Here is a 26,084-nt window from a genome sequence, read left to right as displayed (position 1 = left end):
TCTCCACCCCTCCCTTCCCTCCTGCCCCCCTCCCTTCCTTCTTTTTTATCTTTCTCTTTCTTTCTTTAATTTTAATTAAATTAAAATTAACATTTCTGTCTGTCTTTCATTCTTTTTCTTTCTCCACCCCTCCCTTCCACTCCTGTGCCCCCACTTTCTTTCTTTCTTTCTTGCTTTCTTTCTTTCTTTCTTTCTTGCTTGCTTTCTTTCTTTCTTTCTTTCTTTCTTTCTTTCTTTCTTTCTTTCTTTCTTTCTTTCTTTCTTTCTTTCTTTCTTTCTTTCTTCAACCCTCCCTTCCCCTCCTGTTTCTTTTTTTCTGTCTCTCTCTCTTTCCTCCCTCCTCTTTCTTTCTTTCTTTCTTTCTTTCTTTCTTTCTTTCTTTCTTTCCTTCTGCCTCTCTCTCTTCCTCCTTCCCTCTTCTTTCTTTTTCTTTCTTTCTTTCTTTCTTTCTTTCTTTCTTTCTTTCTTTCTTTCTTTCTTCCTTCATTTCTTTCTTTCTTTCCTTCTCTCTCTCTCTTTCCTCCCTCCTCTTTCTTTCTTTCTTTCTTTCTTTCTTTCTTTCTGCCTCTCTCTCTTCCTCCTTCCCTCTTCTTTCTTTTTCTTTCTTTCTTCCTTCATTTCTTTCTTTCCTTCTCTCTCTCTCTCTCTTTCTTTCTTTTCTTTTCTTTCTTTCTCCAACCCTCCCTTCCCCTCCTGTCCCTTTTCCTTCCTTCCTTCCTTCCTTCCTCCCTTTCTTTCTTTCTTTCTTTCTTTCTTTCTTTCTTTCTTTCTGCCTCTCTCTCTTCCTCCTTCCCTCTTCTTTCTTTTTCTTTCTTTCTTTCTTCCTTCATTTCTTTCTTTCCTTCTCTCTCTCTCTCTCTCTCTCTCTCTTTCTTTCTTTTCTTTTCTTTTTTTCTCCAACCCTCCCTTCCCCTCCTGTCCCTTTTCCTTCCTTCCTTCCTTCCTCCCTTTCTTTCTTTCTTTCTTTCTTTCTTTCTTTCTTTCTTTCTGCCTCTCTCTCTTCCTCCTTCCCTCTTCTTTCTTTTTCTTTCTTTCTTCCTTCATTTCTTTCTTTCCTTCTCTCTCTCTCTCTCTTTCTTTCTTTTCTTTTCTTTCTTTCTCCAACCCTCCCTTCCCCTCCTGTCCCTTTTCCTTCCTTCCTTCCTTCCTTCCTCCCTTTCTTTCTTTCTTTCTTTCTTTCTTTCTTTCTTTCTTTCTTTCTGCCTCTCTCTCTTCCTCCTTCCCTCTTCTTTCTTTTTCTTTCTTTCTTTCTTTCTTCCTTCATTTCTTTCTTTCCTTCTCTCTCTCTCTCTCTCTCTCTCTCTCTCTTTCTTTCTTTTCTTTTCTTTTTTTCTCCAACCCTCCCTTCCCCTCCTGTCCCTTTTCCTTCCTTCCTTCCTCCCTTTCTTTCTTTCTTTCTTTCTTTCTTTCTTTCTTTCTTTCTTTCTTTCTTTCTTTCTTTCTGCCTCTCTCTCTTCCTCCTTCCCTCTTCTTTCTTTTTCCTTCTTTCTTTCTTCCTTCATTTCTTTCTTTCCTTCTCTCTCTCTCTCTCTCTCTCTCTCTCTCTCTTTCTTTCTTTTCTTTTCTTTCTTTCTCCAACCCTCCCTTCCCCTCCTGTCCCTTTTCCTTCCTTCCTTCCTTCCTCCCTTCCTCCCTTTCTTTCTTTCTTTCTTTCTTTCTTTCTTTCTTTCTTTCTTTCTTTCTTTCTTTCTTTCTTTCTTTCTTTCTTTCTTTCTTTCTTTCTTTCTTTCTTTCTTTCTTTCTTTCTTTCTTTCTTTCTTTCTTTCTTTCTTTCTTTCTCCCTCCCTCCCTCCCTCCCTCCCTCCCTCCTCCCCTCCCCCTCCCTCGCGGAGAAAGCCCAACCTCCCCCCCCCAGTCATGCCAAAGCCAAAGCCGCCCTCCCCTTCCCGGCCTGGCGGGGGCGCTGCGGAGCCCGGCGGGGAGCGCTTATAAGGGCGGCCGCCGTCCCGGCCGGGCCATTCGCTCCCTCCGCCTCTCCCGCTCCGCTTCTCCTCCTCCTCCTCCTCCTGCTGGCCGCGATGCTGGCGCTGCGCTCGGCCGGCCGCCTCTCGCCGCTCTTGCGGGGCAGCCCGGCCGCCTCTCGGCCTTGCAGCGGCGGCGGCGGCGGGCGGAACCCGCTGGTCTTCCTGGAGGTGGGCGCCGACAACCAGCCGCTGGGCCGCCTGGTGCTGGAGGTAAGGCGGGCGGGCCGGTTGGATGCCCTTGGGGTGCCCTCCGGTGACCGCTGGATTCGCCCAGCTTTGCATGCAGCTTTGCGCGCCGCTTTATGGGTCTGTGTGTTTTTGTGTGTCTGTCTGTGTGTGTGTGTGTGTGTGTGTGGGGTCCTCGGCTTTACGACGATTCGCCTAGCGACCGCTCGAAGTGAGCCAAACCCCGACCGAAACGAGGAGAAGGAGGAATGGCGGTACCCAAGCAGCCGGATTTCCTTTCCCCTGGGCTGAGAGAGGAGTAATCTTTGATGAAGCCAGAAGAGGACCAGAAATGAATTCCTTTTTAATTCCTTTTTAATTTTAATCCCATTTCTATCCCGCCCTTCTCCGAAGACTCAGGGCGGCTTACCATTTAAGCACAAACCAATGTGCTTAGCGGTAGCTGGTTTAAAAGTCAAGCCGCCTAAACGCCAGCATCGGATGCTCTGATGATGATGATAATAAATAAATAAATAAATAAATAAATAAATAAATAAATAAATAAATAAATAAATAAATAAATAAATAAATAAATAAAATAATAATAACAATAACAATAACAATAACAATAATAATAATAATAATAATAATAAAGTTGGAAGGGACCTTGGAGGTCATCTAGTCCAACCCCTTGCTCAGGAAGGAAACCCTAGACCAGGGGTCTTCAAACTTGGCCCTTTTAGGACTTGTGGACTTCAACTCCCAGAATTCCTCAGCCAGGCATGCCTGGCTGAGGAATTCTGGGAGTTGAAGTCCACAAGTCCTAAAAGGGTCAGGTTTCGAAGACCCCCTGCCCTAGACCATTTCAGACATTTCAGATAAGTTGGGAATCGGAGAGAGAAGGGCACAAAATGAGGGGTTTTTTTCCCCCCCACGTGTGGGTTGTCAAAAGTACCGCCGCTTCCGTGTCCCGCAGCAAAAAATCCTTCAGAAAGACATTTTCGAATCCGTTGTACCAATAGTCCTCGGCTTGCAAGGGTTCGCTTACTGACCGCTCAAGGTTACGACGGCAGTGGGGAAAAAAGGGACTCGGAACGGTTGTTCACGCTTAACGATTGTTGCGGCGTCCCCAACGGTCACGTGATTTCCCTGCGGAGGCTTGGCAACTGACTCGCATTTCCGACGGCTGTCGCGGGGGCTCGCGCGATTCCGATTCCCTTTGGCGAGCTTCCAACAAGCCAAATTCAAGGGGGAAAGCCAGATGCGCTTAACAGCCGACTGACTCGCTTTACGGCTGCAGTGATTCCCTTAACGACCGTGGCAGGAAAGCTCGTGAAATAAGACGGAGCTCGCTTGACGAATGCCTCGCTTAGCAGACAGAAAATTCGGGGCTGAATTTCTGGTCCTGAGTTCGGGATTACCCGTATTCCTAACTTCCCAAGTTCAGCAAAAAGCCTGCTGGGCTTTTCTCGCCGCCTCCGGCTTATCGTAGTTTGCTGGAGATGGTGGCTGTCCGCCAACGGCAGCGGGCGTTGCTTTCGCTCGTGCTTGCGCCCACTTTTTGCTTGGAAATCGCAGGCCGCTTATACTGTAAATTGTGGGTTTTTTTTTTCTTTTGACGGCCGTCCTTGGGGTAGATTGGGCCAAGGGAAGGACTGCTCCACTGGGGTTTTGAGCCTTTGCTGATGCAGTCAACCCACTAGGCCACGCTGTCAGCGGGCTTTCCTATAAAGAAGAATATTTGCCGTTCACGGTTGACGTGAGGCCTTCCTTGGTGCTCTCTGAGCTTGCGGACGTTTCATGACCCAACTAGGTAACATCATCAGGGTTAGACGGGAGTGGGGTTTATGGAGAGGAGGAGGACTGTGGGGTCCTTGGTGCTCTCTGAGCTGGCTTGTTTTCTTGCTGGCTGAGGAATTCTGGGAGTTGAAGTCCACGAGTCATAAAAGAGCCAAGGTTCCCCACCCCTGGTTTAAGGATTGGAGTTGTGTCCACGCGTTCTTTTTTTTCTCTTTCCTCAACTTAAGATGTGCAGCTGCCCTTCTCTCTGCGTAAAGCTGTAATTGGCAAAGTAGTTTAATATTAATTATTAAAATTAAAAGAGTCCGCCGGTTATTCTCTTCTCTGTGTGTTTGGCCAGTTGGTGGCGGTCAGGCGACTCGGTCCCCTGTTCTCCTCTCTCCATCCCATAATACCAGCGCTAAGCAGGCCGAGAGATTTCAGAAATCACCATGCCGAGCAAAGTTCAGTATGGTACTTCAGAGGGCAAAATAGACCAGAAAAAGAAGTCAATAGCTCAATAGCCAGAGAGAATTTACTCCACTCTTTATTTTATTTCTGGCTTAAGCTGATCCGTTTTAATTTTTTTTTAATTCGTCTTCTGATTCTTACTATCGTTTTTGTCTTCAATCCTACCATTTGTGGGAGTCACGTCTCTTGCTTATTGCATTTTCCCAACAAAACAACACCATCCTGAGTTTGAGGCAAAGCGTTCCATCCTGGAAGAGGGGTTAGGATATATAATAAAGGTAAAATCAAAGCTCCCTATGGGACATTAAGGGTGGAGTCTTAATCCCATTTATTTATTAAATGCCCCATCCTGTTTAGAGGGAATTTAGAAAGCCATAGTTGTTACTAATATGTCAGGCTGTAGGTCTATACATGTGTTAGTGTGTTTCAAATGTGTGTTATTATGTGTACACTTTGAGAGGAAGCAACTAAATTTCATTTTTAATGTGTGCCATTGTGCCCACAGGAAAAAACAACAACAACAAAGGTTATCCAATCTAATCTAACCCTCCTGCATTAATACATACAATGTAAACAATTACAAAGAAAGGCCAGCATTCCAGAATAAAGGCTAAGTTTTGATCCGATCTGCCCCTGAAGTGTCCGTTTGCCCAAGGAAAATGCAAGGAAGTTGTCAAAGTGTGTTTGTGTGTGTGCGTGCGTGTGTATCTATATATATCTATATCCATCTCTATCCATCTCTATATATCTATATCCATCTCTATATATTTATATCTATCTCTATATCTCTATATATCTCTATCTATCTATCCATCTATTCATCTATCCCTCTGTCTCTCTCTGTATCTATCTATCTACCTACCTATCATTATCTCTCTCTCTATCTATCTATCTATCTATCTATCTATCTATCTATCTATCTATCTGTCTATCTATCTGTCTATCCATCATATCTATCCATCATATCTATCTATCTATCTATCTATCTATCTATCTATCTATCTATCTATCTATCTATCATCTATCTATCTATCCATCCATCATCATATCTATCTATCTATCTATCTATCTATCTATCTATCTATCTATCTATCTATCTATCTATCGATTAATTTTCAGCCCTGCGCTGAATTCCATTGAATTATTTCAACTTCTATTCCTTGGTTTTGGAGTTAGAATAGAATGGAATAGAGCTGGAAGGGACGTTGGAGGTCTTCTAGTCCAGCCCTCTGCTCGAGCAGGAGAACCTATATCTTCTCAGACAGGTGGACGTCCCCAGTTGGTTTTATCTTTGGAATATACCCTCCAATATACCCCATGGGGATCCTCAGTCATCCAGGTTCCTGGTTGTCCCAAAGGTGCTTTTTCAAAAGGCAACTGGACTTCTTGGGTTTTTCCTTGAAGACGTTTTGCTTCTGGTCCAAGAAGCTTCTTCAGCTCTGACCGAATGATGGAGAACGCAGTCTCGTTCAGTCTCCGCCATTCGGACAGAACTGAAGAAGCTTCTTGGACGAGAAGCGAAACGTCTTCAAGGAAAACCAAGAAAGTCCGGTTGCCTTTTGGAGAAGAGAAAAAAAAGCACCTTTGGGACCCAACAAGACAACAAACTTCAGACTTGTGTGAGATCCTCAGGAACGGATTGTGGTTGCTGTTTTTTTTTTTTTTCCTCCCTCGCCTTTTCTAGTCGTAGTAAGTCATCCTGTCCAGATCTTTGCCACTGCTAGATTCCTCTTGTTTGCAGAGGCATTTGCAGGAATGAAAGCCACGTTGTGTGGTTGCGGTGCCAGCCCTGCCCCTTTTGTGTGTGCATGTAGTGTACAAAACAAGCACTAGTTGTGTGTGCCAGCCATGACGTGATAGTCACACCTCCTTGCTGTGGCCACCCGGACTTTGGGCTTTCCGAGAGAGATTGATTAGCAGGCCTGCAAGCTGCTAACTGGCCAGCAAAATAAAATTACCGTAGTTCTTCCAACTAAATCAGGGGTCATCAAACTTGGCCCTTTTATGACTTGCGGACTTCAGCTCCCAGAATTCCTCAGCCAGGCACACGTGCCTGGCTGCGGAATTCTGGGAGTTGAAGTCTGCAAGTCATAAAAGGGCCAAGTTTGATGACCCCTGAACTAAATGCATTTCTTATTAAACTGATTTCAAGGAAGCTTGAAAAGCCCATTTGAAATTCATTTAGGTATATATATATATATATATATATATATATATATATATATATATATATGTATGTATGTATGTATGTATGTGTATGTATGTGTGTGTGTGTGTGTGTGTATATATATATATATATATATATATATATATATATACGGCATATATATATATACGGTATATATATATATATATACGGTATATATATATATATACGGTATATATATATATATATATATATATATATATATATATATATATATATATATATATATATATATATACACATACATATATATACATATATATACACATACATATATATATATACATACATACATATACATACTCAATTCCTGATCCTTTCCATCCTATAGACTGTCAAACAGCTTCTCTCCCGAAAGGATTTTAAATATCTCGTTTAGTTACCTGCATGTATAGTCAAGACACAATACAGCAAGATAAAAAAATAAAAATAAAGATTATTCTTAGACATTTCAAAATATTCTTGGAATTTTTTTTCCCTCACCTTCAGTGGCGTGATTCTGAAATGTTTGCCAACTCATGCGTAAGGCAATTTTCTGGGATGTTCCTTCCCTGAATCATTTTATGATGTAATGAATTCACATGTAAATACTTGCAGGATCACACCCATGTGCCAAGTGTGTTGTGCCTTATGTCATAAACTCACCCGGTGACACATTCAAATGGCTGTGAATAACCCATGTAGAAAAATGTCACACGCTATTAAGCTGAGCAAGGTTGTGTAAGCGGTTTAAAATATTCATATTGCCGTCCAACTTAACACACCTAACTTTGGATGGGTTAGAGAACAAAATTCGCAAGAAAACAAGAAAATGAAGCTTCGGCCGACGGAATGAAGAACGCAATTAAAACAATCGCAATAACAAGCTGGCCGAAATTCTCAAAATTATTTGGAAGAAAGTTGCGTAAGGCATGGAAGAATTTTGACTGGGGCATTCGGACGTACAGGAAAAGCAAAGCTGCAAAGTGTTGAACTGTGAAATTTCTTTGCCCCTTCGGCAATAATTTACTTTGTCTGATCCGGGGCGCCTCTGCTCTTTTAATTGAAATATGTGACATCACTTTGTGGCTTATTTTTTACACCCTGAAGGTGTTAGAATTGTGCAGGCGGTTTAAGAGCTAAATATAGGGAAGGTTGCTTTGTGAAATTTTTTAATTTTTTTTTTTACAAGGTTCTCCGTTAAGGAATGCAGAAGTTGTTTCGGCTTTCTGCACAAAGGGAGAAAAATGTCTGAAGCCTTTAGGTGTTTAGTTGTGATCCCAGATGATTAGGAATGTTTTGAAATGATTTTTTTTTTAGGCAGCCAGAAAATATATGCTGCTTTGCATCAGAGACAGTGCTAGGATGCATGAACAGAGGGATAGCATCAAGATGACGTGAAGTGTTTAATACCACTTTATAATGCCTTGGTAAGGCCACACTTGGAATGCTGCATCCAGTTTTGGTCACCACGATGTTAAGTGAGACATTTGTTAAATGAGTTTAGCTCTCCTTTTATGACCTTTTCTGGCCCCCCCCAGTTGGTAAGTCAATCGCTGCAGTTGATGAGTTGGTAACCCAGTTGTTAAATGAATCTGGCTTCCCCGTTGACTTTATTTATTTATTTATTTATTTATTTATTTATTTATTTATTTATTTATTTATTTATTTATTTATTTTAATCCCATTTATATCCCGCCCTTCTCCGAAGACTCAGGGCGGCTTACAATTTAAGCACAAACCAATGTGCTTTGCTTATCAAAAGGTTGTGAAAGGGGACCACGTGACTTTGGGAACAGAGCAACGGTCGTAAGTGTGAACCACTTGCTGAGCATCTAAAGTTTGATCACGTGATGACCATGGGGGAGGCTGCCACGGTCGTGAAGTGTGAAAAACAGTCACAAGTCACTTTTGTAAGTCAAGGACTAGTTGTACATTGTACATAGGTATACAGGTAGGCCTCAACATAGGATGACAATTGAGACCGAACGTCCGTTGCAAAACAAGGCGGTTATTAAATGAGTCACTTCTCATTTTACAACCTCTCCCCCCCCCCCCGTTGTTAAGCAAATCTGGCAATGATCCTAAATACGATGCTGACCACCAAGTGTCATTTTTTCCACTGCCATTGTAACTTTGAACGGTCACTAAACAAACGTCGTAAATTGAGGACTAGCTGCAAACTACAAATGCGGTGTGCAGCTGGCAGAAAGAATGTGTTTGTGCCAATCTTAAAAACAAAACCACAATAGCTAAGATAGACGACTGATTCTGTATGTACTATTGGTACGTAAAATTACAATTCGACCATTATTTTTTTCTTGAGCATATACAGCCGAACTAATTACTGAACGAATGTGTTTTATATTTCAGACAAAATAGAACTGCTGTGTTTGATATTTCAAGATTCTATATTTTTAGCTGTCTCCCTGGTGTAGGACTTTCCTAGAAAGCATAGTCTTGAAACCGATGGTTTAAAAGATTTTTTTTTTTTCATTTAAAGGCTGGGGGTGGAGCAGCTAGGATTTGACTTGTAATTTTGGAGTATTTTCAGGAATGGAAATTCATTCTGCAATCTCCTACGGAACTGTTAAGACTCTGTGTTAAGACTCAAATACGGGCGCATATCTGATGAGGCTAAGATGTGTTTTTAATGCTCTCCTTATTCTTCTGATAGCTAAAAGCTGATGTGGTGCCCAAGACTGCAGGTAAGAAATTCCTTAATTATGTTTTTAAGGTTTGCTTGGAGGTCCTCTCAAGCAAAGAAATGAAGGGGGATTGAAATGCTTTTAAATAATGAATGAATATTTTCTCCAGGCACAAGCTGCAGAAACAGAACTCCCTTTGGTTCCTCTCCCTTACTTGTAGTGTGTGGTTTTTCTCCTTGGGTCGTTGTTGTTAGTTGCGAAGTCGTGTCCGACCCATCGCGACCCCATGGACAACGTTCCTCCAGGCCTTCCTGTCCTCTTCCATCTTCTGGAATCCATTTAAGCTCACGCCTCCTGCTTCAGTGACTCCATCCAGCCACCTCATTCTCTGTCGTCCCCTTCTTCTATTGCCCTCAATCTTTCCCAGCATGAGGCTCTTCTCCAATGAGTCCTTCCTTCTCTTTAGGTGGCCAAAGTCTTCAGGATCTGGCCTTCTAAAGAGCAGTCCAGGTTGATCTCCTCTAGGACTGACCAGTTTGATCGCCTTGCAGTCCAAGGGACTCGCAGGAGTCTTCTCCAGCACCAGAGTTCAAAGGCCTCGATTCTTTGGCGCTCAGCCTTTTTTATGGTCCAGCTTTCACTGCCATACATTGCAACTGGGAAGACCAAAGCCTTGAGTATACGCAACTTGGGTTAGGAGGCTTTGATTCCGCCCTCTAGTTAAAAGTTTAAAGATGTTTAAATAACATAGGTAATTGTTTATTGTTATTGTACCCAAAGACCGGAGGCCTAATAGGGACTTTTTGCAAAGAGAAGAACAGACTGAAGTGACGATTTATGGATCTGGGGATTTAAAAGATTTTTTTTTAAGGGAGGGAAAAGAAGAAGTTAGCAAAGAGAGGAAGTCCAAATTTTTTTTTTGGGGGGGGGGATTCCACTTTTCTTTCTTTTTTTTATACTTCGTCTTGAAAAATTCTGGGTAGACGGATAAATGATGGATGATAGATGGACAGATAGATCATTAGACAGATGGATGGATGGTGGATGATAGAAGATAGAAGATTGATAGGTGATTGATAGATGGTTGATTGATAGAGATAGAGATAGATAGAGATAGATGGATGATAGATTGACAGATGATTGACAGATAAATGATTGATAGAAAGATAGATATTGATGTACGATAGAATAGAATAAAAACTTTATTGTCACTTTAAATGTACACTAATCAGCATACATTAAAATGAAATTTCGCTGCATTCTGCTCTCAAACCCACCCACCCCCATTATACATATACCCATATACACACACACATATGAGACAGAGAAACAGCACAGACTAGTTCATATGTATACACATACCTGGTGGGGGAAAAAAGCAGCTTGTGAATTTGCAAGACGGATGGCATAAGGAATAAACCTGTTACAGAATCTAGTAGTTCTGCTATAAATACTTCAAAACCTTCTCCCAGAGGGGAGCAACAGGAACAAACCATGAAGTGGGAGTGTGTGGGAGTCTCTAACAATGCTTTGAGTTCTAAGCACATATGAGTGCTTATAAGCAGGGGAATCTTCTCAGCTGTCCTCACCACTCTCTGTATGGACCTTGTGTCTGAGGCATTGCTGCCACCAAACCGACAATGATGCAGTTTGTTAAAACACATTGATAGCAGATAGTAGATTGATAGAAGATAGATGGATACATTAAACAGATAGATAGATAGATAGATAGATAGATAGATAGATAGATACATTAAACACATGATAGATATAGATAATAGTTGATAGATACGTACGTACATACATACATACATTAAACATGATATAGATGATACGTACGTACATACATACATTAAACACAGATGATAGATATAGATAATAGATGATAGATAGCTAATGATAGAGCTAATGATAGCTAATGATAGAGCTAATGATAGAGCTGGTAGATAATAGATGATAGATAGAGATAATGATAGAGATAATGATAGATGATAGATAATGATAGAGGTAATGATAGATGATAGAGATAGATAAATAGATAATGATAGAGATGATAGATATAGACAGGCAGACAGACTGACTGATTGATTTCATAGATAGATAATACCATCCCCAGGACTTTTGCTTTTTGATGGTCATGTTGGACCCGTACATCCACCCGAGTTGTACGACCCAGAGTGCCTTGGGCTCTCAACCCTAGAGACGGCCTGTGGTAACATTAAAAAGTCCCCAAAGTTAAAAAAAAAAAGCGGAGAAGGGCGGAGACAGGGAAATCAGGAAGCGACACAGGAAGCCGTGGTTTTTCTTGCCGTTTACGGAGAAGACTAAAAAACGTTGCTCCACATTTGACCTGGTTGGTTTGCATCGTAGGTTTGCATCGTGTCATCCAGAGCAGAAGATTTTTTTTTCCTTTTTTAATTCCATTTATATCCCGCCCTTCTCCGAAGACTCAGGGCGGCTTACAAGCTTAGCAGTAGCCTTCATTCTATGTATATGCCTGCTTATTAGGGCTTTCACACACACACACACACACCCAAAGCGGCATTATTACAAAGTCAGCTTATTGCCCCCAACAATCTGGGTCCTCATTTTACCTACCTGGGAAGGATGGAAGGCTGAGTCAACCTTGAGCCTGGTGGGACTCGAACCTGCACTAATTGCAGGCAGCTGGTGTTACTTAAGGAGGCATTAGCCCACTGCTCCACCAAGGCTCTGGTCTAGTGCCCCAGATCATGCAAATGAACCTTGCTGGCATTAACCTGCGTGGCCCAAGTTCCGAACGTCTTTTGACAGGTGGTTAAAAAGTGTTATATGCCCCATGGATAGGCAGAGCTTAGCATCTCAGACGGTTAATCCCATATCTGTGGCTCTATATAGGTTCGAGGGCGGGGGCGGGGGGCAGAATTGATTAATGTGTTTAACTTGTTCTAAATATCGCTTTAGTCCTCGTTTAGTGACCGCAGTTGGGAAGCGTTTGCTAAGGGAAAGCTGACTTGTGTTTATGATCTGACTTGCGGTTTGCCTTTGCTTTAACAGACCTGCGCAGGTTGTGAAATGCCAGGATTGGTCCCAAAGCTAGCTTTTTTACATTCCTGCTGTGACTCTGAATGGTCATTAAACAAAGCGGTCACTAAACAAGGACTCCCTGTATTTGTTTGTCGTGGCTCCTGCAGCCCTTGCAGTGCTTTATCTCATCACTGAGGTCTCTTTCCTTAGTAACAAGAGTTGCTTATTATTTCCCCCCCCCCCAACTAGAAAATTTCAGAGCCTTATGCACAGGAGAAAAGGGATTTGGCTACAAGGGATCCACCTTCCATCGAGTGATACCTTCCTTCATGTGCCAGGTAAGGAAACCCCAAACGTCTGTATTTTGTGCAGTTGTCGTGAAAAAGACAAGTGACTTTGTGTAACAGGGCAAAAGGCCCCTTAACGGCTCCAGGGCGCCATGCCTGGATTGTGCAGGGGATTGGAGGAGGTAGCGACCCATTCGTTGGGTAAATTAGGAAATCAGAAAACACAGTTCCAGAACTTTTAGCAGTTCAGTGGAAAGGATTATATGGAAGCCAAGTTCTCTAAATTGCACGGACGTGTTCTCTGCGTTGGCATTTTGGTCCAGGCTACTTGCCCAACATTTTAAGTCATGTTTCATTCGTCCGTGCACCAGAAGCAGCCTGGAATTGAGGAGAAACTTCCTGACAGGGAGGACAATTAACCAGTGGAACAGCTTGCCACCAGAGGTTGTGGGTGCTTCATCACTGGAGTTTTTTTAAGAAGACAGTCACTTGTCTTGAGATGATATAGGTTCTCCTGCTTGAGCAGGGGGCTGGACTAGAAGACCTCCAAGGTCCCTTCTAACTGATACTCAGAATGGTATAGGGACTCATGCTTGAGCGGGGGGGGGGGTTGGACTAGAGGACCTCTGAGGTCCCTTCCAACTCTATTCTGATTGATTGATTGATTGATTGATTGATTGATTGATTGATTGATTGAAATAGGAAGGAACACAGCTTGAAATCACCTTCAGTTGCCAAGTTTGGAACTGGATGTGGAAGAAAACATCTGTGTCCTGTTGTCACAAACCACAAATAAATATCTATGGAGATACTCCACCATCCAAATCCTGCCTGTCTCAAAGATGTTTTTCCAAAAGGCAACTGGATTTCATTGGGGTTTTTTCTCCCCCCACCCCTTCCTTGAAAACATTTTGCTTCTCATCCATTCCTTCAGCCCTGGAGTGTTTTGGATGAGAAGCAAAATGTTTTCACAGAGGGAAAAAAAGTAGTTGTTAAGTTAGTATTACTTTTGTTAAGGGAATCTGGCTTCCCCCACCGATTTTGCTTGTCAGAAGGTTGCAAAAGGGGATCACATGACCCCAGGATGCTGCAACAGTCGTAAGCACATGCCAGTTGCCAAGCCTCCAAATTTTCATCGGGTGACTGTGGGTGCGAAAAGGGTGGTGTGAAAAACGGGTCCTAAGTCGCACTTTTTCAGTGCCAAATGATCACTAAATGAATGCTTGTAAATTGAGGATTCCCTGTATGTAAATGTAATCAGCTTTGTAGACCTTAACGCGAGGATAAGAGCTTAAGATAATTCATAAATAACCTCACCTTGAAGTATCATCAGGGATCCAGTGGAAATGTGTGATACATCCCACATTCTAGATATATTTGAATTCTTTTGTTATGCTTTCTGAATAGCCTTGTCATCTGAAGTATTGACACTTAAAAGTAAAGTTGTATTTAAGTAGGTACTATAAAGTGCTCTAATGACAGCATCCTCATTCGACAATTTCACATTTAAGCTCTGGGTGACAGAGCTAATTAATATAATTAAAGGTATGTGGCTTTGATCTGTCAGCCTTGCTAAATGATATGGGTGCTCCAGGCATGTAAAGTTTGGAAACGAGGCGTCCACAATTTTGCAAATAATGCATTAAGTTGATTTCCGGGACTTTGAAGCCAATTCCTATGCAATTCAATCTTTCCCCCAAAAAATTTGGCGGGTTGTCCTTCTAGCACTTTTCAGTATGATATCCTTCAACCATTCCAAAAAAAGTCTCACTGAGTTGCTCAGCCCTTTGAAAAGCCAATAAATTGTACATTTTAGTATGCAAAACAAAAGAGAGAACTTCATTAAATGTATGGGAAGCGATACTACTGCATCATCAATGTAATTGTAATAAACACTCAAATTCAGCTGTTCAGATTCCTGTCTCCGCTTCTCTAAAGCCAGCTGTTGAAATAATTGCACAAAAAGCAGCCCATGAAAAAGTGTCAGTGTAGCCGAATTGTGCCGAATTCTTCACAGATCTAAGAAAGACACGGGGATGCAGTGGCTCATTGGTTAGGGTGCTGAGTATTAGACCATTAAAGATCTACAGCTTAGCAGGTCAAGTCCCAAGTGCTGCAAGACAGAGTGAGCTCCCGTCACTTGTCTCAGCTCCTGCTAACCTAGCAGGTTCGAAAGTACGCTGATGCAGGAAGATGAATAGGTACCACATACAAGCATGCAGTTCAAGTCCCAAGTGCTGCGAGACAGAGTGAGCTCCCGTCACTTGTCTCAGCTCCTGCTAACCTAGCAGGTTCGAAAGTACACTGATGCAGGAAGATGAATAGGTACCACATACAAGCATGCAATTCAAGTCCCAAGTGGTACGAGACAGAGCTTGTCTCAGCTCCTGCTAACCTAGCAGGTTCGAAAGCATGCTGATGCAAGTAGATGAATAGGTACCACCTATAAGCATGCAGCAAGGTTAATGGTGTTCCGCGTTTCACCGTACGCTCTGTGTTGTGACGTGATGTAATGCTGGACACATGTCTGTAGAAACATCTGCCTGACGCTAAGAAGCAAAGATCAGCACAGTTCCCTAAAATCAATCACGACTAGCCAGGTAAAACCTGTGTGTATGTGTGTATATATATGTGTGTGTGTGTTTGTGTGTGTAAGGGAACATTGCTCATCTTTGCTTCTTATAGATATGACAGAAATTTCAAGATAGTCAAATGCAACTATATTTTTGTTGCTGTTTTCCTTGGTTCTCTGTTGCAGCATGATAGGGCTCTACCTAAATGATATCATAATACTTAAAGGTAATTAAGTTGGGTGGAGGAAGGAAAAGTAAGCTTTGTCACGTGGCTGTCGTATCCAATTCCACCCTCTGGATTCTCCAAGTGGACCTTTTTGGTAGCTACATGACAGAATGTGACTCACGTCACAGAGGCTTGCGGTGTTTGATTGCCTTTCCTAAAAATGCATGAACATGATTTAAACGACCAAAAAGCCCGCAGGCATAAAAGACACCAATTTGCAGACATTTTAAAAAAAAAATCCATTTGTCTAATAGCAAGATGAACAAAAGAGAGAAGTGTGGTGCCCATAGGACACCCCCTCAGCCAAATTTCTTCTGCCTAATTTCTAACCAGCTTGAAAACTGGGAAAGAAGATATAAAAGATGAATCAGTAGGGCTCGAATCATCATGTAGTCCAGTTTGCCAGTTACGAGAGGTTTTTGAATCTCTGCAGAAGTGGGTGACATGAAAATGATCTGTTCTCGGATAGCGAGGGATCCAGATAGATTCTTGACTGCTTTGGAGGATTCCTTAATTTCGCAAAGAGCAATTCCGTTAAAATTTTGCTGGGTCTTTGCAGCCTTTAGACATTAGTTGAACTCGGGATTTGGGGGCCCCGGGTCCTGTGTTTTGCTGGGGAACAAGAATTACAGACTTGAAGGCTAGAAAAAAATGGGGAAGAAAGATGCATCTGAATATAACAAAGCCGTTATTGGCCCACTCCATCATTGAAGGGAACAAAGTTCTCTGCCAGAGTTGAATCAAGGTGCTGGTGATGACCTATAAAGCCCTAAAATGGCGAGGGTCCGGGATATTTGAGGGAACACCTGCTGCCGGCATCAAGTTCCCTTCGTCCAGTGCGCTCCCACAGGGAGGGTCTCCTCAGGGTGCCGCCGGTTAAAGACTGCCGGCGGGTAACACCCAGGGGTAGGGCCTTCTCAGTGGGTGCGCCTGCCCTGTGGAACCAGCTGCCTGCGGAGCTTAGGACTGCCCCCAACCTCCGTTCATTCCGCCGGGACCTGAAGACCTGGCTCTTCAAGCTCTGTGGCCCAGGCTGAGAATATTTTTAATTTTAATTTTAACTGGGTTTTTAATTTTCTCAGGGTTCTATTTAATCTCTTTTAATTTGTTTTAACGTTTGTATTGACTGTCTTTTAAATGCCCTGTAAACCGCCCTGAGTCCTTCGGGAAAGGGCGGTATATAAATCTAAATAAATGAAATCTCCCAATCATGATCCTTTGACTGAAAACCTCAAGTAAAAGGTCTTGTATCAGTTGGATCACGTAAGCCCGGCTCTCTGCGATCGTCATAAATGTGAGTCAATTGCTAAGCGTCTGAATTTTGATCGCATGACCATGGGGATGACGCAGTGGTTATAAGTGAAATATGATCGTAAGTCATTTTTTTCCGGTACCGTCGTAACTTTGAACAATCACTAACTGTTGTAAGTCCAGGACTATCTATATATTATTTTAAACTATCAGGCTAATACCTGATATTTATTTTTAAATAAAAGCGGGATAAACTAGGTAACTCTATTGGTTACCTAGTTGCACGGTGAATCTTCTCATTTAGCAAATCTTTTGTTATAAACCTAAAGATGGTCCGATTGCTGAAAGTTTCAGCCTGCTTGGATTGCTGTTGTTTAATATTATGTGTGTGTAGTTTGACACAAAACATGATTATAATTTTTTTTGCCCCTTCCCAGGCTGGTGACTTTACTAATCACAACGGTACAGGAGGAAAATCCATATACGGCAGTCGTTTTCCTGATGAAAATTTCATTCTTAAACACGTCGGACCTGGTAAGCAAGTTTTCCCGTCCATCATTCGGGACGTCAGCCTGTGACGGTTATAAAACTGAAGCCTCAGAATTGATTTCATTGTTTGGGCAGCCACTTCTGAGACCAGATATAAAAAGAAGGAGCGGCAGAGACCTGGGGGCGGAGTCAAAAGAGGAATCAGCCTAGAATCCCTATGTAGCCACAAGCGCACTGAGTCCAACCTCCCTTGAAATCCGTTGACCCTTATCCAACTCCAATCAAATGTTAACTCTTAGTTTAAAAGTTCCAAGTGCATCAGCGTTATAGGCAATGAATTAATTGAAGAGCACCTTCACAGTGTGGACCTGATCTTTCATGCCCGACAACAACTGTTTTAATAATGGCGAACGTCCAAAACTGAAAACTAACGTTAAACTCTACTATTGGTATAGAATGGAATGGAATGGAATACAATACAATACGATATAATACAATACAATACAATATGAAATGGAGTAGAATAGAACAGAAGAGAAGAGATTATGGAATGCAGTAGAATGGAATGGAATGGAATGGAATGGAATAGAATAGAATAGAATTACAGAATAGAATAGAATAGAATAGAATAGAATAGAATAGAATAGAATAGAATAGAATAGAATAGAATAGAATAGAATAGAATAGAAGTAGAGTAATGATATCAAGAATAGAATAGAATAGAATAGTGCAGAATGCAATTTAGAATAGAATAGAATAGTGCAGAATGCAATATAGAATAGAATAGTGCAGAATGCAATTTAGAATAGAATAGAATAGAATGGAATAGAGTAGAATAGAGTAGAATAGAATAGAATAGAATAGAATAGAATAGAATAGAATATGGAATAAAAATAAGAATAGAATATGGAATAAGAATAGAATAAAATGGAATGGAGTAGAATAGAATAGAATGGAATGGAATGGAATGGAATGGAATGGAATGGAATGGAATGGAATGGAATGGAATGGAATGGAATGGAATAGAATAGAAGCTGGAAGGGACCTTGGAGGTCTTCTAGTCCAGCCCCCCGCTCAAGCAGGTTATATTGGTGGTTATATGCCAAAGCAACATTCAGCTTTCCATTTTTCGACTTGTTTGATTTGAAATCCATTCGTGTTCTAGATCAAGGTAGAGCTAAAAATGGTCATTAGTCACTTTCTCCGGTGACATTGCAACTTTGAACGGTCATTAAATGAGTTGTTTGTAAGTCAAGGACTACCTGTTACTGATCCTCCTTCTGAAGGTCCTCAAGAGAAAGGCTACTAATCTGATTCTCCCAACAAATGTTTGTGAGTTTTAGCTCCAACAACGGGCTGCATTGTGAGTTCTTGGGGAATTGCATTCCCTAACCTTGAATACACGATACACACACACACACTAAAACCCACCAAAGAAGAGGCTTCATGGGGAAAATCTCCATGAACGGGCTGTTCTCTGCTTTTGTTTAGCAAAGTTCAACTGCTCTCTCGTTTCTTGCAGGCATCCTCTCAATGGCCAACGCCGGTCCCAATACGAACGGATCTCAGTTCTTCATTTGCACGGCCAAAACCGATTGGTAAGCCTTGAGGAATGCCCTAAAATGTGACTCGGGTTGGTTCTTAAATGTACTCCATTTGATTTGATTGACACTTGGAATATCCAGTTTTGGTCACCCCAATACATAAACAGGTGTTGAGACTCTAGAAAGAGTGCAGAGAAGACCAACAAAGATGATCAGGGGACTGGAGGCTAAAACATATCAGGAACAGTTGCTGGAATTGGAGATGTCGAGTTTAATGAAGAGAAGGACCAGGGGTGACATGATAGCAGCCTTCCAGTATCTCAGGGGCTTCCACAAGGAAGAGGCGGGCAACTTATTTATCAAAGCACCAGAGGGACAAGACAAGAAGCCATGGATGCAAACTAATCAAGCAGAGAAGCAACCTAGAAACAAGGAAAAAATTCCTAACAAACCGTGTTACTGCAGTGCTTCACTTAAAGGAAAGGGAAAAAAAATCACTTAACCCCTGTCTCACTTACCAACATCAATTTTCGGCTCCATCATGATCGTAATTCAAGGACAATATACCAGATTAAAAGATTAAGGTTACGACCCTGATAAAATCACCATAACATGGCGCCATAGACTCGTGATAGGATAGATACTGTAATTTGATATCTATGGAAGCTTAAGCGTCTTAACTGCTGCTCAGCTCAGGTGCCTTGAAATTCCCTAAGGAAACGTTCTCCAACGAATTGATCATTATTTTATTTTATTTTATTTATTTTAATTCCATTTATATCCCGCCCTTCTCCGAAGACTCAGGGCGGCTTACAAGCTTAGCAGTAGCCTTCATTCTATGTATATGCCTGCTTATTAGGGCTTTCACACACACCCCAAGCGGCATTATTACAAAGTCAGCTTATTGCCCCCAACAATCTGGGTCCTCATTTTACCTACCTGGGAAGGATGGAAGGCTGAGTCAACCTTGAGCCTGGTGGGACTCGAACCTGCACTAATGGCAGGCAGCTGGTGTTACTTAAGGAGGCATTAGCCCACTGCTCCACCAAGGCTTGAGGTAGAAAAAGAAAGATACTACGATTTTGGGTTTTATTTATTTATTTATTTTAATTCCATTTATATCCCGCCCTTCTCCGAAGACTCAGGGCGACTTACAAGCTTAGCAGTAGCCTTCATTCTATGTATATGCCTGCTTGTTAGGGCTTTCACACACACCCAAGCGGCATTATTACAAAGTCAGCTTAATTGCCCCCAACAATCTGGGTCCTCATTTTACCTACCTGGGAAGGATGGAAGGCTGAGTCAACCTTGAGCCTGGTGGGACTCGAACCTGCACTAATGGCAGGCAGCTGGTGTTACCTAAGGAGGCATTAGCCCACTGCTCCACCAAGGCTCTGTTAGTCAATGGGGCTTTCACAATACAGTCCTGAGCTGACCCAGATCTCCTTTCCATGACACCAGACACAAAAACAGGAGAATGCCAAAGTAACTAGACCCGTGTTTCTTCCTACAAACTGCTGGGTGGACGTGCAGCGTTAAGTGATAAACAGTGACCTGGGATGGAAAATTCAGAGGAAGCTTGCAAAGCACTGAGGCAGGTGGAGAGCTGCAGACTCAGCAATCTGTTTTTTATGAACTTGGATGTTTTTTTTTCTGCCAACAAGTTTGAAGAGATGTGTGAAGAAGCAACACGTTAACCAGCTGGAGAGTCTGTATTTCTTGGGACAGACATCAGTCATATCATGGAGCCTAAATATCTCCAATTGCTTGGTGACCTTGAAATGACTCAAGCTCTGCCAGTGTGTGTGTGTGTGTGTGTGTGTGTGTGTGTGTGTGTGTGTGTGTGTTGGATCAAGCTACAGGTTTGGGTGGGTGGGAGGGAATCTGAGCCTTTTAATTTCTTTTTTAATTACTCTTGGTGTTCAAGGGAAGCCTACTGTTCATCAAGATATCCTTGATGTCTTGATATGCACAGGTATAGTATAGGTGGTACTTTGCTCAATAGTAGTAACTGTGAGAGGGAGAATCACTTAAACAGGAGCCAGTCAGTTGCAGCTGCCAAAAAAGCCAACACAGTGCTAGGCTGCATTAAGAGACGGAAGTGCTAATACCACTTAATACTATGCCTTGGTAAGGCCACACTTGGAATCCTGCATCCAGTTTTGTTCACCACGATGTACAAAAGATGTAGAGACTCTAGAAAGAGTACAGAGAAGAGCAACAAAGCTGATCAGGGGACTGGAGGCTAAAACATATAGGGAATGGTTGCTGGAATTGGGTATGTGTAGTTTAATGAAGAGAAGTGTGAGGGGGTGAAATGATAGCAGCGTTCCAATCTCAGGGGCTGCCCCAAAGAAGAGGGAGTCAAGCTATTCTCCAAAGCGCCTGAAGACAGGACAAGAAGCAACGGATGGAAACTAGCCAAGGAGAGAAGCAACCTAGAACTAAGGAGAAATTTCCTGAAAGTTAGAACAATTAACCAGTGGAACAACCTGCCTCCAGAAGTTGTGAATGCTCCAAGACTGGAAGTTTTTAAGAAGAGACTGGACAGCCATTTGTCTGAACTAGTATAGGGTCTTCTGCTTGAGCAGGGGCTGGACTAGAAGATCTTGAAGGCCCCTTGCAGCTCTCTGTTATTCTTCTGTTATTTGTCTGTTTTTGTTTCTGTTGCAGGCTGGATGGGAAGCACGTTGTGTTCGGCCACGTCAAAGAAGGAATGAACGTTGTGAAAAAAATCGAAAGCTTTGGATCAAAGAGCGGAAAAACGTCAAAGAAGATCGTCATTACCGACTGCGGTCAGCTATGATCATTCAACCTTTGACCTCAAAATGTCTTCTCTGAAGAAGCAGAGATGAAAAAAAAAATAAAAAATTAAAAAAAAAATCCCTCAAAACTATCTACTTAGAGATTTCTCAATTTAACCCCCTCGGAGACGGCAGAAGTCCACGAAGATTTCCACTTTTCATTTGAACCACCTTGCACTCTTTTAATTTCAATACCCTCGTCTCCCTTTTTCACGTCCAAATTAAATTTTCTACCCAGTACTTGATAGCAGAAAATGTGAGGACCGTAGTTAGCCGGATTGTATGAAAGATTATCCTGCCGCTGGTTAAATTAGTACTTGAATTTTTCCCATTGCAAGCGAAGGTGTGGTTGTTTGTCTGGGCAGCGAACTCAAGATGACTTCATAGTCTTTCAACTTCAAACCCAAACTCTTTAAAAAAAAAAAAACGGGATTGCCTTTCTGTTCAAGCTTGTCCCATTTCCTTGATTTGAAGACTGAACAAACCTTCCAAGCCACAAACATGGAATTGACGGGTTTCCTACAGTTTTTCTGAACTGTCTCTGGACTACATCACGAACAAAATGAGATGTATTTGGGCTGCAATATGCTGCTCTAAGAATCTGAATGTAAGGATACGGTACCAGAACAACTAGAATATTTTTATTAACTTGCAAAAAAAACAAACCACAAAAAAAATGAAATTTTATTTTTTTTCACATGAACGATTGAAATCAAGCATCAGGGGGAAAAAAACACCCTTATAAATATAGCAGGATGGCTGACCTCTATATCCAACGGTGTATTTCTCCTCTTATCTTCCTGTCTCAGAGCCAGCGTTGCATTTTGCTTTATTTAAAAGCAGATCAAATACATAGCTGGCAGGCTACTAGGCAGAGATTTAAGGCTGCAAGTAGACGAATTGGATTACTAATTTGATTATTTGTGCTCTTAAGCTTGCCATGCTCAAATTAAAACAGGAATTCCAAACCCGGGAAGTTGGTTGATTCGTATCGTGGGCTGTGAACTTCACAACGGATTTACCATCTTCCCTTTTTTTTAAAAAAAATTAATTCAGATTACTGTTTTGGATCTCCACGCTCAGTTTCACACCATAGATGTAGCATATGTTTAAGCAGGGGTCTTCGAACTTGGCCCTTTTATGACTTGTGGACTTCGACTCCCAGAATTCCTCAGCCAGGCACGGGTGCCTGGCTGAGGAATTCTGGGAGTCGAAGTCCACAAGTCATAAAAGGGCCAAGTTCGAAGACCCCTGTGTTTAAGGCTGGTGAGCCACATCATTGTTACCATTTATCTCAGGAATCGAAAAGTAGGGTTCTGAAATCCCCAGAATCCTCCAATAACGGAATTGCAGTCAGTGCTGCAAAATAGGAAATAGAAAAATACTCTTTTTTTAATCTGTCCTTGCCTATTGGGGGTTTACGATGAACTTGAATTGTTGACTTGAGCAGCCATCTTGAAATCTGCTGAAGGCAAGTCCAGAATATCCACGCTGTAGACTCTTCCCGCGTGTCTCTGCGAAGGGAGCGGTTAAAATGGAAGCCATATTATGCATGTCTTCTCTCGGATCCTAAAATGTGACGATCCTTCTGATGTGAATTTTTAACTCGGTGATGGTCAACCCCTCCCCCCAAAAAAGGTGCTTTTCCACCAGGCATCTGGGTTTCCTTGTTTGAAGATGTTTCGCTTCCCACCCTAGAAGCTTCTTCAGCTCTTGACTGGATGGTGGGGAATGGAAGGATGTCATAGTTCCGAGAAGGCTCCACAACCCATTTGCACTACTCAACAACGATCCTGACGACACAGATAAACCTCCAAGGGGCCTCAAAGACTCTCTAAAACGATGCAAATGACCGGCTGTCTCCAAGGAGTCTAAATCCTTCCATTCCCCACCATCCAGTCAGAGCGGAAGAAGCTTCTTGGATGAGAAGGGAAAAGTCTTCAAAGAAAAACAAACTGAAGTCCAAGTTGCCTCTTGAAAAAAGCATCTTTGGGACAACCCTGACCTGGATGACGGAGAATGTAATGGTCATTTCACTGAAGTTTTCAAAATGCCGCAGCGTACAGGTATCCTCAACGTACGACCGTCCTCAAAGCTAACAACCATCACCGTTATCCCTCCCCCATGATCCCACGGTTGTGATTTCGGCCCCTTGGCAACTGGCTCGCTTGCAACGGTTGCGGTGTCTGGCAGTCTGCACCATCACAAAGCGACTTCCGACAGACACTGTCCATGCGGAATCCGGCAAAGGACGTCGCAGTTCGCACAATCGCGTGATGTCCGGCTTCACAACCGTGGCAGAAAAAGGTCGTAACATCGGGTGCAGTCCGAGCGAGCCACTGAATGGTGATAATTTTTTAAAAAATCTCGGTTTACAGTCGTGCGTTGAGGACTAACTTTATGCAGAAAAGTGTAACAACAAATACGAAACCTTGATTGATGAATTTCTCATTCTCAGAAGGTGTTTTTGAACTTGTCAGCTTGTATCCTCTCTCAATAATACACGGTATTTTTCTAACATGTTTGTTTAAGTGTGTAATATATTAAATACCTTTGATAGGAGAAAATGGCTTTATGTCTTTCTTAGGCGAAAGAGACACAGTCCCTTAAGTCCTGCAAAGGAACGCAAAAGCAATGTCTTGGTTTTATAGGTGTGTGTGTGTGTGTGTGTGTGTGTGTATAAAAGGCAGTGCAGTCCTCCAGTGCAGTAGAATAAAACAGTAACCTCAATTTTATTTAATTCTTACTTTCAAAAACTAGCCATTTCTATAACAACAAATCTATCTTAAAAACCCAAAGTTTCATTCCCCCCTCCCCCCACCACTTCAAGCAACTTCTCGTTAAGGTGATTTAATTTTGTGAACCTAGGGCCCAGTTCTCAAAACTTTGTTACTCTCCCTTTACTTTCAGGATTCAGCTGTTCCCATTCCACAGTTGAACACCTTCCAAATATAATTGTAATTATCATAATAGCTACACAACTTGGTTTAGAACAAGGGTCTTCAAACTTGGCCCTTCGATGACTTGTGGACTTCAACTCCCAGAATTCTATCTCTGTCAATATCTGTCTCTCTCTCCATCTCTCTATCTGTCTATCCATCCATCTATCTCTATATATATCTCTATCTCTGTCTGTCTTCATCTCTCTATCTCTATACCTGTCTCTATATCTATCTATCTATCTATCTATCTATCTATCTATCTATCTATCTATCTATCTATCTATCTATCTATATCTATATCTATATCTCTATGTAGCTCTAGCTCTGTCTATATCTGTCTCTCAGTCCATCTCTCTATCTGTCTATCCATCCATCCATCCATCCATCTATCTCTAACTCTATATATCTCTAGCTCTATATGTATCTCTCTACACTGAAGTATTTAGGAAGTTAAGCATCTGTTCACCCTTTCCAGCTGTGGTGGAGATTTTCTGCGCTCACAGTCTTCTTCTGCCAGGAGATGGCACCAGAGGAGCGGTCTTAGGCTCATAAGTTTGCGGAGTGGATAAATACATGTAACGTATTTCCTGACTGCCATTCCTCAAGAGCCAATGAAAAGCCAGATCACACGTGGCCCCGGATGATTTCTGCCAAGAACAAAATTGGGTTCAGAAACATGGCTTGAAGGAATGAGATAGCACAGCCTCCTGTAACGGAAGAGGCAGAGATCTATCGATAGGTCAGTTTTCTCCATCATAGAATAGAATAGGAGCTAGAAAGGGACCTTGGAGGTCTTCTAGCCCAACCCCCTGCTCCAGGTGGAGAACCCATACCATCTCAGACAACTGAAATGAGAGGGTGGTAAAGCTTTGTGAAGCAGTATATAAAGCTAAGTGATCATTGCTGTTGCTCTTCCCTTCCTTCCTCCCATCCAACCCACCCATCCATCCATGGTACGCAGTGGTTAGAATGCAGGATTGCATGATAATTCACTGCCCATTGTCAGCAGTTCGATTCTGACCGGCTCAAGGTTGACTCAGCCTTCCATCCTTCTAAGGTCTGTAAAGCGAGGACCCAGATTGTTGGAGGGAAATAGGCTGACTCCGTAAACCGCTTAGAGGGGGCTATAAAGCACCGTGAAGCGGTATATAAGTCCAAGTGCTCTTGTTATTAACTATGCCCCCCTTTTTAAAAGAGGATTTTTAAAAGTTAGTGGGAAGCTTTGAAAGGATAGCTCATTTTGGAGATGCTAGCTCTTTTGCTCTGAGATAGAGTAAGACATCAATGTTAAATGTCCAGATTTTTATTTATTTTTTTAACATTTGTTCGTAGTTGAACGCAATCCCCGTTTTAATAATAATAATAATAATAATAATAATAATAATAATAATAATAATAATAATAATAATAATAATAAAGTTGGAAGGGACCTTGGAGGTCATCTAGTCCAACCCCCTGCTCAGGCGGAAACCTTATACCATTTCAGGCAAATGGCTGTCCAGTCTCTTCTTAAAAACTTCCAGTGTTGGAGCATTCACAGCTTCTGGAGGCAGGTTGTTCCACTGGTAAATTGTTCTAACTGTCAGGAAGTTTCTCCTTAGTTCTAAGGTGCTTCTCTCCTTGACTAGTTTCCATCCGTTGCTTCTTGTCCTGCCTTCAGGTGTTTTGGACAAGAGCTTGACTCCCTCTTCTTTGGGGCAGCCCCTGAGATATTGGAACACCACTATCATGTCACCCCTCACCCTTCTCT

The 26,084-nt window shown here is 42.1% G+C and overlaps 1 protein-coding gene across 1 annotated transcript; it reads left to right on the top strand.

The window, feature by feature from the left end:
- Positions 1-1,618: 1,618 nt before the first annotated feature.
- PPIF (peptidylprolyl isomerase F) lies at positions 1,619-22,506 on the top strand. Its single transcript, XM_083364282.1, has 6 exons — positions 1,619-2,174; positions 9,242-9,272; positions 12,468-12,556; positions 16,993-17,089; positions 18,567-18,642; positions 21,262-22,506. Exons 1-6 carry the CDS (start codon positions 2,019-2,021, stop codon positions 21,392-21,394), a joined length of 582 nt encoding a protein of 193 aa, XP_083220408.1. The 5' UTR covers positions 1,619-2,018; the 3' UTR covers positions 21,395-22,506.
- The last annotated feature ends 3,578 nt before the right edge of the window (positions 22,507-26,084 follow it).

The sequence above is a fragment of the Vipera ursinii genome (assembly GCF_947247035.1).
Source record: "Vipera ursinii genome assembly, chromosome: 5".
Classification (NCBI taxonomy): Eukaryota; Metazoa; Chordata; class Lepidosauria; order Squamata; family Viperidae; genus Vipera; species Vipera ursinii.
Note: the sequence above shows the minus strand (reverse complement) of the source record. Positions and strands in the feature narration are given on the sequence as shown.